At 40.3% G+C, this 16,729-nt stretch overlaps 1 protein-coding gene across 3 annotated transcripts in view; it reads right to left on the bottom strand.

The window, feature by feature from the left end:
• Nucleotides 1–16,729, bottom strand: part of LOC104602108 (myosin-6) — a 126,270-nt gene that overhangs the window by 34,366 nt on the left and 75,175 nt on the right. For all 3 annotated transcript variants that reach the window (XM_010265678.3, XM_010265677.3, XM_088901069.1), the window contains 4 exons: nt 15,935–16,049; nt 15,810–15,854; nt 15,607–15,687; nt 15,318–15,488 (listed from right to left, as the gene is read on the bottom strand). In XM_010265678.3, the coding sequence (XP_010263980.2) occupies nt 15,318–15,488; nt 15,607–15,687; nt 15,810–15,854; nt 15,935–16,049 (412 nt within the window). The remainder of the gene's footprint in view (nt 1–15,317; nt 15,489–15,606; nt 15,688–15,809; nt 15,855–15,934; nt 16,050–16,729) is intronic.

Genomic DNA, 16,729 nt, shown 5'->3' with positions numbered 1-16,729 from the left:
CTCTAAGTAATCAATGGCATAGGTTTGAGTGTACGCTTTTGCAACCAGTCTAGCCTCCTTGCCCTCTGTAGATCCATAATCTCCCACGTTTGATTCTTAATTAAAGCTGCCATTTTTTCCTGCGTAGTTGTCTTCCACTCAGGTTTGGAGAGAGCCTCACAGACACCCTTGGGTATAAACACAGAGTCGAGGGAAGAAAGGAAGGCATGATAAGGAAAAAGTCCACTGTAGAAGAGATACTGTGAGATACAATGAGCAGTATACTTTCTCTTCCCCTTTCTAAGTGCAATAGGAAGGTCCAGGTCATCTGTAATGGGGTTAGTGGAATCAATAAGAACTGAAACATCAGAGGGATCAAGAGGAATACCTAAGTCAGTGTCAGCCGAATCTGTAGTCTCCGAGGAACGGATAGGAAGTGATTTGGGTTCTTCTATAGTGGAATCAACCTCCCTGCGAAGGCGCTGTCGTGAGTAGCACTGAGAAACAGGACACAAGGGAGGTGGTAAAGTAGGTGACATAGGAGGGTCAGACATAGGAGTGGACACAGGAACTAGAATCGGAAGAGGAATAGACTGCTCACTTCCTTGCCTATAACACTCTTGAGAAGAACCCTTCGAGAAAAAAGATGTGGACTCAAAAAAGGTGACAATCATAGTAACATAACGACTCTCAGAGACTGGGTCATAACAATAGTACCCTTTCTGATTTTCTGCACACCCAAGAAAAACACACTTGTTTGCCTTCGGATCAAGGTTTGAGCGATGAGGACCAAGAACATGAGCAAAGCAAACACAACCAAAAACCTTGAAAGGAATGTGGAACATCTCCCCCTCAGGAAAAAGAAGGCTGAATGGGGTGCTAAATCCAAGAACACGAGAAGGCACCCTATAAAGACTGTTATGAGAACTGCATCACCCCAAATCGAACTAGGATAGTAGATGTGATAATCATGCTCCTCGCAATCTCAACAATGTGTCTGTTCTTCCTTTCTGCTACACCATTTTGCCGTGGACTATAAGAACAACTGCTCTGATGAATTACTCCATACTCTGATAGATACCAAGCAAGGTTCTTCTCAAAATATTCATTGGCATTGTCTGATCTAAACACTTTCACTCATACACCAAACTATGTTAGCACCATCTGATGAAACTGCCGAACCAAGGATGATACCTCATCATGGGATCTCATTAAGTAAATCCAAGAATACCGAGAAAAAAAATATCGATAGCCACCTATAGAAGGAACATGGTATGGTCCCCACACATCAGTATGAATAACATCAAAAGCAGATAAACACCTTTTATTACTTACCTTTAAATTAATGTTTACAATGTTTTCCAAGCTGACAGCCTTCACACTCTAAGCTAGACAAATTAACAGACTCAACTAACTTTGGAAATAAGAAATGCAAAGAAGGAAAAGACAAATGTCCCAAATGATTATGCCAAAGCATAATTTGACCCATAGACTGACTGAAAATCCCTGCTAACATGATGACTCTGATAATTTGGAAGCGCATCCAGAAGGTAGATTCTGTTGTCAGGTGTATTATATGTACTGTACGCAGGTTTAGTGCCCGTACGGGTATTTTTGTAATTTTTTGTAGTCCTCTTGTGTTGTACGGCTATAAATACAAATGCTTCACTCGCATGAAGCAGTTTTGGTTTTGAGGCCTTAAGTCTGCAGCCTCTTTTCTCTTCTTCTTCTTCTTCTTCCTTCTTTCTTCTTCTTCTTCTTTTGCTCAACATGGTATCAGAGCAGGACCGACTAGACCTGGAAAACAACCAGCTGAGGTCTCTCTTCACTGCTGCGTAGAAGCTATAGTCCTGATGCTCGAAGACAAGGAAGAAGAAGCATTCTCTAGTGCTGCGGTTAGTCTCCATTGCCGAGTAGGGCTCTGCTACAAGAAAGCTGACTATTCAACTTCCTAGCGCAGAAAAGGGTTCTGCTACATGTTTTTTCTGGAGTTGCTCGGCTAAGAAGACTGTAGAAAACCATCCCAGATGTACGAAGAAGGGTTCTGGCCTGCAAAGAAGATTGGGTCCATGAGGGTACTACCTATTCACAGTTCGGGTGACCTGGGTACTGAACTGAAGTTTCTCTGGTTATGGTTCTCTTCTTGCACTCTTTCGATGGACTGTTAATGTCCTATAATCTGAGTAGGGATTGTTCGGTTTTTTTTTCCCTCCTCCAATTGTGTGTTGCTCTATTCAGCTCTCTAAGGGACTGTTGTTGACCCCTAAACCCTAAGTGACTGTTCGGCTGCCCTGGAAAGTGGATATCAACTGATTAGGTGTGGTGAACCACCACTTGTATTTCTGTTCCTACTGAGAAGCTGCATGAAAGTTGTAAAATTGTAGGTCATTTAGACCTGGTTACACTGCAAGTTTAGTGTTCGTATATTGTTCTGTGAACTCCTACGAAGGGTAGGTCATACAAACTAGTACTGCAGCTGCAGTGTTTGTGTTTGGTTCTCTGTGAAACCGAAAATCAGCAAGTGCCTAGTTGTGGACTGTAGCAGCTCTGTAAGGCAGTGTGCCTTTGTTTTTGAGTACTTATAAACCTAGAATCATGAATAAGGAAAAAATGTGGTGCACTAATTGTCAGAAGCCCCGGCACACCAAAGATACTTGTTGGGATCTCCATGGGAAACCAAAGTGGGCTCAGGATCTACCTAAGAAGCAAGGCTCAGATGTAATTAGAAGGCATGGGAAACAAGGTACCAAGAAACACCACATGGCCAACATGGTTACTCGGGAGAATCAGCCCTCCACTTCTACTATGACTCAAACACCACATGGTCAACATAGCTACTCTGGATCTGACCCAAGGGAGGATATTGTAAACTCCTTCCGTGATCATTTGGAGCTTTATGGTAGAGCAATTCGCCAGATGGATGCTCCTCCCACCACCTCTTTTGCATCCACATCAGGTGCCACAGCTTTCCATGTTGCTTCTCACAACCTTGACTCTCCATGGATCATTGATTCTGGAAAGTCAAAACACATGACTGGTATGTCCTCTTACTTTCAAACTTATCACCCTCTTTCCGGAAGAGATAAAGTGAGACTAGTCGATGGATCATACACTTCCATAGCTGGTGAAGGAACTCTCTCTCTTCCCCTCGGCCTTACTCTTTCTGATGTTCTTCATGTTCCAAAATTCCCTATGAATTTGTTCTCAGTCAGTACTGTTACAAATTCCTTAAATTGTTTTGTGACTTTTTTCCCTACCTATTGTGTGATTCAGGATCTGGCCTCGGGGAAGACGATTGGTAGGGGACGTATGGTTGATGGACTCTACATGCTAGAGAATACGGCTGGCCTTCATGTTACAGAGTCTATGAGTCAGTTCAAAAAGAGTAAAATGTATTTGTGGCACTGTCGTCTGGGTCATTTGTCTTTTGAGACTTTGAAACTTGTTTTCCCAGAACTGTGTAAGTCAGTGTCTGTTTCTAATTTTTCTTGTCAAATGTGTCAGTTAAGCAAGCATTGTAGAACTCAATTTCCTTAAAGAAATAGTAAATCTGAGTTTCCTTTTCACATTGTACATTCTGATGTGTGGGGCCCTGTTACTTTACCTTCTAAGAGTGGCTACAAGTACTTCATTACCTTCATTGACGATTATTCCAGATACACTTGGGTATATCCAATGCGAACCCGTGAGGAAGTACCAAAAATTATCCAAGATTTTCAGCGGATGGTCTTCACCCAATTTCAGACCGAGATTCAAATATTCCAGTCAGACAATGCAAAAGAGTTTTTTCATAGTGACCTCACGGAGTTCTTTGCTTCACATGGCTCTCTTCATCGGAGCTCTTGTGCCCGTACACCACAACAAAATGGTGTGGCTGAATGGAAGAACCGACACCTCCTTGAAGTGGCACGGGGTTTACTACTCCACATGAATGTTCCCAAACGATTTTGGCTTGAGGTTGTCCTTTGTTCTACATACCTCATTAACCGAATGCCCTCTCGTTGGTTAGAGTACAAAGCCCCACATCAGCTTCTCTTTCCTAAGGCCCCTCTTCTTTCTATCCCTCCTCGTGTTTTTGGTTGTCGGTGCTTTGTCCAAAACCTATCTCCCACCCGGCGGAAATTGGACTCTCGTGCTATCCCATGCATATTTCTTGGCTACTCATTCTCTCAGAAAGGGTATCGCTGCTTTGATCCTGTTTCTTGGAGATTCTATGTCTCCATGGATGTTACCTTCTTTGAAGATGAGCCATTCTTTCCTGTTTCTCCTCAAGGGGAGTGTAGGCATGAGGAGAAACTGGTTCAGGTTCCTCCTCTTCCTATTCCTTCTCCTTCTCCCCCTTCTCTTCCTGATCCTGCACCTTTCCGTGTTTTTTCTCGTCGTCATAAAGGCCAACCAAGTTCAAGAGCTGTGGAGAATCCAGAAGCTGTACCTTAAGTGCCATCAAACTCATCGGGGGAAGATCATACTCACAATGGTCCTGACCTCCCTGTTGCTAATGATCTTGACCTTCCTATTGCCCATAGGAAAGGTGTTAGGTTGTGCACCACTAAACACCCCATTTCCAACTTTGTTTCCTATGAGAACATCTCACCTTCATTTCGTGCCTTCCTTACCTCTAATGACAGTATCCCTATTCCCAAGAATGTGGCAGAAGCTTTCTCAGTACTAGAATGGACAAATGCCATGAAGGAAGAAATTGATGCTCTTCATAAGAATGGCACATGGGAACTGGTTGATCTCCCTAAGGGAAAGGATCCAGTTGGATGTAAATCGGTGTTCACTGTTAAGCATGGGGCTGATGGAACTATGGAAAGGTATAAAGCTCGTTTAGTGGCAAAGGGTTTTACTCCAGTATATGGAGTTGATTATGCAGAAACCTTTGCCCCTATTGCCAAAATGAACTCTATTAGAGTACTTTTCTCTCTTGCTGCCAATCTGAATTGGGATCTACATCAGCTCGACATCAAGAATGCCTTCTTGAATGGTGACCTTGAAAAGGAAGTTTATATGGTTCAACCCCCCGGTTTTTTGGCTCAAGGAAGTGAACAGAAAGTGTGCAAGTTAAAGAAGTCTTTATATGGGCTGAAGCAATCACCAAGAGCTTGGTTTAGCAGATTTCATACTGCAGTTCAGCAGAGGGGATACAAGCAATGTCAGTCAGATCACACACTGTTTGTAAAAAGGGTAGAAGGTAAAATGGCTGCCCTAATAGTATATGTAGATGACATAATTGTTACTGGTGACTGGAAAGATGAAATTCAAAGTTTGAAGGGCTTCCTTGCCACTCAGTTCGAAGTGAAAGATCTAGGACCCGCCAAATACTTCCTTGGAATTGAGGTTGTCCGATCAAAAAAGGGTATCTTCATCTCCCAAAGGAAATATGTCCTAGACTTGCTTAAGGACACTGGAAAGATTGGGGTTAAACCAGCTGACTCTCCCATTAACCCCAACCATAAGTTAAGTGACAGCCAAGGTGAACCTCTTAAGGATGTGAAGCAATTTCAGAGGCTTGTAGAGAGATTGTTGTACCTCTTTATGACTCGTCCAGACATAGCATATGCTGTTAGTGTCCTCAGCCAGTTCATGCATGCACCTAGGTCCACTCATCTTGAAGCAGCGGAGAGAATACTGCGGTATCTTAAGAAGTTCCCGGGTGTTGGCTTATTATTCCAGAAACATGGACATTTGAGAGTTGAAATTTACACAGATGCGGATTGGGTTGGATCTCAAAGTGACAGAAGGTCTACTAGTGGTTACTGCACCTTTGTAGGAGGGAACCTAATTACTTGGAGGAGTAAGAAGCAAACCGTGGTAGCTAAATCTAGTGCTGAAGCTGAGTACCGTGCAATGGCACACGGAGTAGCCGAAGGTATGTGGATAAAGAATCTATTTGGAGAGTTGGGTTTTCCAGTAGACAAACCCATGACTCTACTCTATGACAACAAGGCAGCTATAAGTATCGCTGCCAACCCGGTACTACATGATAGAACAAAGCACATTGAAGTTGACAAGCACTTTATCAGAGAGAAAATCATCACAGGCGAAGTATGCACTCCATACATCAGCTCTGAAGACCAACTAGCAGACATCTTTACAAAGGGGCTAAACCATTCCAGACACCAAGGTCTCTGTGACAAGTTGGCCATGATTGATATCTATGCCCCAACTTGAGGGGGAGTGTTGTCAGGTGTATTATATGTATTGTACACAGGTTTAGTGCCCGCAGGGGTATTTTTGTAATTTTTTGTAGTCCCCTTGTGTTGTACGGCCAGTATGGTATAAATACAAATGCTTCACTCGCATGAAGCAGTTTTGGTTTTGAGGCCTTAAGTCTGCAGCCTCTTTTCTCTTCTTCTTCTTCTTCTTCCTCCTTCCTTCTTCTTCTTCTTTTGCTCAACAGATTCCATTCACCTCATGACTACTCCCAATCGTCCTCTTTGAAACCAAATCCTGCAAAACACAATGACCAGGAGAAAAAATCAATGAGCAATTCAAGTTCTTAGTCAAACTACTAATAGATAACAAGTTAGTACTCAATCTGGGTACATGGAGGACAGAGGGTAGGGAAATGGAATCAGTTATCTTGACAGACCCCTTCCCAACAATGGAAACATGGGATCCATCGGCTATGGAAACTATGTCTCTGCCAGAGCAGAGTTGGTAAGAGAAGAAAATAGTGAAACTACGGGTCATATGCTTCGAGGCTCCAGAATCTATAATCCAAGGAGGTCCCTCGTTACCTGTAGTAGAAACATAGTTTGCAGTGGCATGTGAACTACCTATATGAGCAAAGGAAGTAGAATGTCCACCACCAGATCCACCCGTACCTAGCTGTCTACCTGATAATGGATTAGGGATGACTATATCTCACTGATTAAGTAACAACCCATATCTCTCAAGTTCGGCCTTCATTGCAGTAGCTGCAACAGACTCCAAAGTAGCTGTAGTAGGGGGCCCAGGTAAGTCACCAGTTATTGCCATATTAACATTTCCCTTCTTGTTTTTGAGTCTATTTGGCACAAGGTGAGGATGAAGCTTCCAGCAAGTATCTCTTGTGTGTTTAGGCTTCTTATAGTAGTCACAGATCAGGTCCCTCTTATCTTCTTGATTTCACTGCCACCCCAATCTCCACTCTGCTTAGGTTTCATAGTACTAACCATAGCTGACTGTTCAAGACCCGAATTCTTCATCATCACATTCCTCCTACTCTCTTCCCTTGATACAAAGGCATATGCATGAGAGAGAGTAACACTATCACTATCCCAAGAAAGGATATGTTGCCTTGCAATGTCATACTCGGGATTAAGGCCAGCAAGAAATTCAAAGACTCAATTCTTCTCTAAGAGCTTCTGGTAGGTAGTTGCATCCTTATTACTTTCCCAAACCACTATCTCTAGATGGTCAATCTCCTGCCATAGGGTTTTAAGGACCCAAAAATAAACAGCAATAGGTTTATCTCCCTGTCTAGTAGCAATAACCTGGTTCCTCAACTGGTAGGCCCTAGCAACATTCTCACTCTGTGAATAGGTATCTGCAACTCCATCCCAAATTTCCTTAGCTGTATTTGCCCACAAAAAGTTTTTAGTTATATGGGGCAACATAGAATTGCACAGCCAAGTCATTACCATATAATTTTCCTGTACCCACCAGGAGTAGTTAGTCTCGGGTTTCACTTCCTCACCAGTGATATACAACAACTTCCCACGAGCACCAATGGCCATCTTTGCAGATTGTGACCATTCTAAATAGTTTGTACAATCTAACTTAACTGTAGTGATGGTCCCAACCCCAAAAAGGTCTCTAACACCTCCTCCCCCTGTTCCATTTCACTCCCTGGTTTGTTTTCAACTCCGTAACCCTCCATTAATCCCAAAAACGGGTTAGAAAATCACTTTAAGATGAAGAAATATGAGATAATTCCCTTCAGGCACGACAGACACCCTTCTAGTACCCTAGATGGTCCTCCCACAAAAGATTCCCTTTCTGCGGGAGCGGGAGAAGAGAGAGAAGAAGAAACCGCTCCTTCCAGGGGCCTCCAAAACAGGTGCGACTTGAACCGCCCCCTTCAGAAAACTTCAAGGAACCCTAAAATATTAGGGCGCCACTTCCTTGGTCAAAATTGAAGAGTCCTACAAAAACTGGACTCCCCCCTTTCTCCAATTCTTCCTGAATTAGATGGGAAACCCTAGACCAGCTACAGGGCAAAACAGATCCACCAAAAAATCCAAAAACTGGGCTTACTTGAGGTCTTCGATCAGCCTCTCATATCAACATGCAGTCGGTCGATCTAGGGCTGCATGATAGAGCAGCTCAAGAAACCTTCGGCCTGCTCTGGTACCAAGTAGAAATTGCTGATAATTGATTCTGATGTATGCTTTGTGAAGAAAAGTAGAAGCTGAAAGGTTTCAGCGAGAGAGAGAGAGAAGAAGAAAAAAGAAAGGGATGTCGCCAGAATTGAAATTAGGTCTGGCTGTCACACACATACATAGGCCAAACAGACCTCTGCAAGGCTAACATATGCCACAAAACATCAATACACAACTGCTGAACCAGGTCATTCATGACTTACACAAGGCTCCATGTGCACACAGGTTTCTGGATCATCAAACCCAAAAGGGTTTAAACTTCCCTTATACCATTGGGTTAAGGCAAACATTAACCACTTAGGAAGAATCAGTCAGTCATCAATCAACTTCTGGAATCACTATTGGTGAGATTCAGCCCAAAAACAAGAGATAAAGCTGCAGCCGAACAGTTCTCAGGTCCAGGACAGATTTTTCTTCTCCATTCTCAGTCCAAGGAGCAGAAAGGAGGGCTTCGATCAGAAGCGAAGGAATTTACAGAGCACTGTCCTGCTCTAATACCAAGTTTTCAGTTAGAGAGAAGAAGAGAAGAGAAGAGGAAGAAGAGAAGAAAGAGTTGAGAGAGCCAAAACGTTCTGGATGGTGGTTCCAAATCTTGTGTATATAGACTAGGGCGACCATATATAATAAAAAGAAAGGAAAAAGACATAAATGCCCTTACGACATAATAGTACATATTACATCAGAAGGAGAGGGAGGGGAAGAGGAAGAGAAAATCTCAAGGAAGGCTGCAAATGATTAAGAGGATAGTTTGGGGGAGGAGCAAGAAAAGAATGGTCTTTATAGGAAGCGAAGACACTGAGGTAAATGAAACAAAGGAATCAACAAGAGGTGGAATCAACAAGAGGGTCAACAAAACAAAAAGAGTTCGGATTGAATGGTCTATTAGGTGGGGTCTCTCATTGGTGAGATGGGTGTCATTTGAGTTGTCTTGTGATCAATTGGGTGTTAAGGATGGAAGTGGATATCTCGATGTTTTGCTAGTATGGGAATGATTTGTTGTTATGTTTGTTCTATTTGCAGTGTTGTTTGGAATCTCTCAACTGATATCCTTCCTTGCCTCTGAATTTGAAATCAGGGACCTTGGCGATCCTATGTACTTTTTGGGAATTGAAGTAGCAAGATCAAAGAAGGGTATTTTCATTTCTTAAAGAAAATAGGTTATGAGTGTTCTATCAAGGATTGGTTAGTTGTCTTCTTTACCTATGTTCGACAAGAGCAGATACATCCTATGCAGTCAGTGTATATGCATGAGCCCAAAACCTCTCACATGCAAGGTGGAAATGGGAATTCTAGTAGAAACTCCTATGAGACTTTACTATGAATCAAGAAGTTATAAACATTGCTCATAATCCTATTCAACAAGATTATACAAAACATATTGTAGTGGATAGACATTTCATCCAAGAAAAATTTGATAATGGATAAATTTGCCTATATTTTGTAAGATCTGAGAATCAACTTGCTGACTGCTTTACTAAAAGGATTTCACAGTCCAAAGTTTGATAGTAACCTAGGCAAGATGGTCATGATAGATATCTAAGCTCAACTTGATGAGTATTGAGAATATGCAATATTTTGTAAGGGTAATTTTGGATTTCTCCTTTCTTTTGTATTTGGTCACCCAAGGGCAATCTTGTACTTTTCCACTCAAATATAAAAGCAATGTTTTTTTGGTGTGAACAATAACAAGACACACCATCAGAGTGCACAATATTAAAAGGAGAAGATCTTTTATTACTCAAGGGATAACTATTTCTACAATGCTTTGACAGCTCACAAGACTCACAATAAAGACTGGACAAACTAATTCCTTTAAACAATTCAGGGAATAAATGACTCAATGCAGAAAAAGAAAGATGACCCAAACGAAAATGACATAACATAACTCGATTGATAGACTCTGTAGATAGAGACCCAAAAGCAGCTTTTCCAGGTTGTTCAGGGTACTGTCCCGGAGTATCAAGCAGGTATATTCCATTCGCCTCATGGCCACTCCCAATCACCTTCCAAGACTCCAGATCCTGAAAAACACAGTAGGAAGGGAAGAAGGTTACACAACAGTTTAATGACTTGGTTAGACTACTTACAGATAACAAGTTTGTATTTAGTCTAGGTACATGAAGAGCAGAAGGTAGGAACAAGGAATCTGTAGCCTTGATGGTTCCCTTGCCGGAGATAGAGGCAAGAGTACCATCGGCTAGGGTGATTTTGTCACGTCCAGGAAGTAAATCATATGAAACAAACAAGGTAGAAAGGTCGGTCATATGATCAGAAGCCCCTGAATCAATAATCCAAGGGATCTTAAGATTACCTGAAATGGTTGCATGATTAGCAGAAGCCCGTATACCTGAATGAGCAAATGCAGAAGAGGCTGAATTTTTTGAAGGGTTGGAAGAAGAAGTCACACCCTCTAGGTGACTGATCATCCTCCCAAACTTCTCATATTCTGCTTTCATGGCTGCTAACTGCGCACAAGCTGTCATCTCTTCAGTATGGTACTTGTCACTATCTGGACCAACAGCCGCATTAGCACTCCCTGCCCTTTTATTATCATGCTTCTTCTGAAACCGAAGAGGTAGAAGCTCAGGATGTAATTTCCAGCACTTGTCTTTAGTGTGTTTTGGCCTTTTACAGTACTCACAGACAACCTCTTTCTTCCCTGAGCCACTAGGAGTCCCTGCAACCCCTTTGGGTTTCACTCCCATATTAGCAAAGTGATCATTTAGACCAGCCCCTTGAACCTGGACAACCCTTCTGCTCTCTTCACTACTTACCAAGGCATATGCTTGTAACAGTGAGACACTATCCTTGGATAAAATATTCTGTTTTGTAATATCATACTCTGGGTTTAGTCCGGTTAAAAACTCAAACACCCTGTTTCTCTCAACCAGTATTTTGTAGGTCCTTGCATCATTAGTGGTGTCCCGAGTTACAACTTCTATCAAATCTCTTTCTTGCCACAAAGACTTCAGTGTTGAGAAGTATACAGCTACAGCTAAAGGTTTATCCCCCTGTCTTAAATTCTTCACATCACTTCTCAACTTGTAAGCTCTAGCCACATTTAATTTTTGGGAATAGGTTTCAGCAACACTATCCCAGATTTCCTTTGCTGAATTCATCCACAAATAGTGTTGGCTAATATGTGGCTGCATTGAGTTCACAAGCCACCCAATAACAATATAATTTTCTTGCATCCACTTCTCAAAAGATGGATCATCTTCTTCGGGAGCCTTCTTGCTCCCGGAGATAGAACCCCACTTTCCTCTACTACAGACATGAATCTTTACCGATTGTGACCATGCCAGATAATTAGTTCCATCCAGCTTGACCGTGGTCACAGTCAGTAAAGAGTCAACAGAGGCTCCCGGAACCTGTCCGGATTCAGCACCATTCTTGTTTTCAATCTCTGAGGAGTTCATCTCTTTAACCACTTCAAAAAGATTTCAACCAACTTCAAAAAAAGGACACCGAATGAAGATGGAACAAGGACTGTATTAAGCCTACCTCAATGCAGCAGAACCACAAATCTGAGTCACACCCAAAAGCTGTGAGAAACAGAAACAGAAGCTGCACCTTGTAGACTACATGGTACACCAAACAACTTGGTTCGGTCTTCAAGAGAGAAAATCAGAAGAACTCCTTTTCTAAACAGAAATTCTAGGTACTGTCCAATAAGCATCCAAAGGAAGCAAAAAAACTTCAGAGACTTTTTCACAAACACAAGGTGGGCAGTAGAGGAGACCACACTGTCGAAAGATTAATACAGCCCAGAAAATAGTCCGTACAGGTGCCCTAAACAGTCCAAAAGAAAAGGCCAACCAGCAGTACTGATTCCAGAGATATTTCAGCCACTTGAAAGTCCAAACAATATGAAAACAACCCAAAAAAATTCTGGGCTAAAGCAGTCTAAAAGAACAGCCGAATAGCAGTACTGATTTCAGAGAAATTTTGGATACTTCAACAGTCCGGAAAAATATAAAGAAAACAACCCAGAAATTATTGGGCACCACTCTCAATCTCTGATTTAAGCTCTAAATCAGGAACCAACCTGTTTTCTCTGATTCTTCCTGGTCACCAGACAGCTCTCCAAGAGATTTGAATCTTGGGCACCTTCTTCAATCTCTAATGACCTCCAAGAACCAGACGACTCAAACTGAAGCTTCCAGCCCTAGAACAACTCTCATGTAGCCGGCTGGACAACACCTACATGAGAGCCCAAGCCAAGTTTAGGCCTGCTCTAATACCAAGAAGAAAAACAGCCCTTGAGAATAGAGGACTGTTTAGAACAGATGCAGAAATCAAAAGAAAAACAGCAGAAATCCTTCTTCTAAGGAAGAGAAGATGAAGAAGAAGATGGCGGAAATAAGGGTTCAGAGGAAGAGAGTTTCGAACCTTAATCTCTCCCCTTACCACCTAACACTATTTTATTAAGTTAAACTTTAATAATTTACAAAGAGGTCCTTAGTTGGGCAAGAAATTAAAAGAACATAACATAGAAAGAATAGGCCCAGAATAAGGCCCATTACAGTAAAGAACATAAAAAATAAGAAAGGATAAACAGCCTATGGGCCATTCGGCCCATCTTCTCTACACTTTTCTTCTTTTGTGCTTCTCATTCAACAACAAATAAGTAGGACTAAAACAAAGTATATGACATGTAAGTTTAGAAATAATAGGAGTGTAAATCAGGATACACGTAGGAAGAGAGACCAAGAGATAATTCAATGCTTCTCATTCAACAACAAATAAGTAGGACTAAAACAAAGTATATGACATGTAAGTTTAGAAATAATAGGAGTGTAAATCAGGATACACGTAGGAAGAGAGACCAAGAGATAATTCAATGTTACCATTTCTAGTACCTTGGTTCAATAATTCATAACTAGGGAGAGATGAGGATGTCACCCAAAGAATTAAAGCAGATTGGGAAAAATGGACTGCATCTAGACTTTGTCTGATAGCAAACTACCATTTATATTAAAAGAAAAATTCTATAAAATAATTAATAGTTGTAAGGCCAGCTTTGTTGGGAAATCAAGAAACAACATGTTAAGAAAATGGGTGCCAGAAATGCTAATGCTAAGATGGATGAGTATAACAACTAGAAAGGATAGGATCAGGAATAAAGTCATTCATAGAAACCTATAAGTAGCTCCAATAAATGATAATGAGAGAAAATAGATTAAGATGGTTTGGTCACGTCTATAGAAGACCACCAATAGTCCCATTTAGAAGAATTGATTTGTTACAAGTGTAAGGGTCTAGAAGAGCTGGGGGTAGACCAAGAAGGTCATGGGTTAGGAATGGTTTAAGCACTAATAATTTAATGGTGGATACAGCTTTAAATAGAACAGATTGGAAAAACAGGATTCATGTAACTCACCCCCATATAGTTGGGATAAGGCATGGATGATGATAATGATGTTAATAGAGCATTTCATCTTTTATGTTGTTTGCTTTCTTTTTTTTTTTATTGAGTGAAAGTGAGAGACTTCATAGACAAAAAACAAAAAGTAGAAAATTGGAAAAGAAAAACGGTTGACCTCCTTCATAATCTCAAGCAAGGTTCAAAGTATCAATACAGCGAATATTCACAAACAAACAGATCACAGTATGTGGTGTTTTGACCGAAAAAATTACGAGTTTTTGGAAAACACTTAAAAAAGGTGTATAGGTGATTTGTCAAAATGATAAGATATGCCCAATATGAGAGCATATCATATCATTACTTTGAAACTTAGTTTCAAGTAAAACTGATACACAAAGAGACAAAATATCTCCAAAAGAAATTATGATTCTACAAAAGATAAGGCCATAATAGAAAAGGTGTACAAAGGGAAAGAGATAAAAGCATAGATAAGCTCATTACTGAAGAAGACTCAAGGATGGTAATTGGGTGATTATAGAATGGAGAGGAAACTTTATGGATGTTCATAAATGAACTAAAGAAGTGCAGATGGCTGAATAGAAATATCGAAGTGAAAGTCTAATGCTTACAAAGGGAAGCCAAGTAGCCAATAGCATGGCGGATAATCTAGCAAATCAAGGGGTGCGGAAAGAACAAATGTCTTGGGCTCAATTATAAGAAAACTACAAGGGAAGATAAAATCAATCTATTTCATGGTTTGGATTGAATGATATAAGCCTTTGGAAGGTTAGATGAGGCTAAAATCCTCAATGAATGTTATTTGGAAGGCAGAAAGAAAAGATAAATAATAACAGTTAAGCATAAAAAAAATACAGAGAAGGGATAAAAAACAATAATTTGAAGAATAAGAATATTCAGAACAGAAGAAAAACAATAGTGTGTCATTTGGAAGGCAGAAAGAAAGACAAGATCATTTAAAGTGGGTATAATGTGTATTTAGAATACATTTGCTTCATTTTTCACCTCTTTTCATATGGTGAAATTTTAATTGATAGACTAAGAAAACATGATCACTAAGGAATCAGCCAACAAAGGAGAGAAGACTGAACAGTATCTTTATGGTATTAACATCATAGTGGTTAAATTTACCAAACACATCATACACTGCAACAGGCCACATATTCTCAAAAATCTGTTTTTACAGAATTAGTACTTTATTCAGTTAGTCCTCACCCCTGTCACTGGAAAAGGCACAATCTTGTTTGATATTTATATAATCAAGGTCTTCAAATGACAATTTGATGATTGCATTAAACAAATAAATATTTGCTACGTTGAACATCCGGTTACCTCAATTGCAGTATGTCACTAATATCATAGTGGTTGGGTTTACACAACACTTCATGTACTGAAACAGGCCACATATTTTCAAAAATTCGTTTCTCCAGATTGAGTGCTTATTGGGTTAGTCCACACCCTTTCCTTGGAAAAGGCACAACCTTGTTTAATATTCATATAAAACAGGTCTTCTAATGATTGCATTAGAAGATTGGTGATTGCATTAAATAGACAAATATTTGGTATATGGTGCATCGGGTTACCTCAATCGCAGAACCTATTATCTGAATAAGACGGTCAAATACACTAGTTCTTTCAGCTTCAAACAATTTCCAATGGAGTAGGCATTTATATATGGTAAATGCTGCAACAGGCTTTCCCTGACTGAATCCAAGATGTTGTGTCACACAGTTGAGAAGAGTATCAACACTCTCCTGCACCAGAGGTAGGGAGTCCAAGTAATGTTTCTTAAAACTTGCTTGAGAAGAAATTATGAGGAAAATAACTAAGAACACCAAGTAAACAGATTGCATGGGTCTGGCAAGCCTATACTTGTGGTCTCTCGATGTTGGACCTCCTCAACCTCATAGATTCTGTTCCAAACTTCTTAACAGGCGTTGCACTCTGTGCTTCCTGCAAAAACAGCTTTTTGTTATATAAAAACAAATATAGTAAACCAAAATTGAAAGAATAGGCTCACCAATTATGTCCAAAACAGTTAAACAATAAATAAAAGGATATAAAAGGTAAATTACATTGGCTTTTGTCTCTTCACTCTCATGGTGACCATTTTCTAAACTCTGCAAGTAAAACCATGCATAAGAATGTAGCCACAGAAAGTGCCACAAGATGATGATATATCTACTTTTACTAGATTTACCTTATCTGTTGAAATATATAAATGTCCGGACATACGTTTCCCTGGTGAATTTAAAAATGATTGCTGCCGTATAACTTTGTTCTCAGATTCCACATTAGAAAGCTTCTCCTCAAGCCTGTGAATTAAAAGAATAAAAGGGAAGAAAATAAGTACACCAAACAATCAAGGAAAAAAAAAGAAAAAGAAAGAAAGTAAAACAATTTCTGTTCCGTGTTTACATAATCAAAGAGAACTAAATTGAAATTTTAACTAGATGACAATTAGTTGAATGTGTGAAGGAAATTAGATGAATTTGTGCAGAATAAACAAATTACTGATCGGATTTTGATTGCTAATGAAGGTATCAAGGAAACAAGAGATCTAGAAAAAAAGTATAATTTGCAAGTTGGATCTGGAGAGAGCCTACGATTTGGTTGGTTGGACTTTTTTAACTGAGGTAAAGAGACGGTGCGGGTTTGGAGAGGTGGTGTAAATGGATATGGGGCTTTTTGAGAATCTGTCATTACTCAGTGATAGTGATGGCACAGTTGTGAATTTCTTCTCGGTTAGATGTGGGAATAGACGGGGTGATCCCCTCTCTTATTTCTTATTAACTCTTATTGATGATGTCCTCACTAGACACATACTGATGGCTGATTTCAAAGGTTTAGTGCAAGGGTGGAGAGTAGGAAGAGATTGTGTACTGATAACCCATCTACAGTTTGTGGATGACACCATTTTGTTTTGTGAAGGAGATGAGCAAGATTGGATTAGGAAGCTAAAGTCTATGGTGCAGTTCTTTGAGAATATCAAACT

Source organism: Nelumbo nucifera, chromosome 3 (assembly GCF_055504915.1).
Source record: "Nelumbo nucifera cultivar China Antique chromosome 3, China Antique-T2T, whole genome shotgun sequence".
Lineage (NCBI taxonomy): Eukaryota > Viridiplantae > Streptophyta > Magnoliopsida > Proteales > Nelumbonaceae > Nelumbo > Nelumbo nucifera.
Note: the sequence above shows the minus strand (reverse complement) of the source record. Positions and strands in the feature narration are given on the sequence as shown.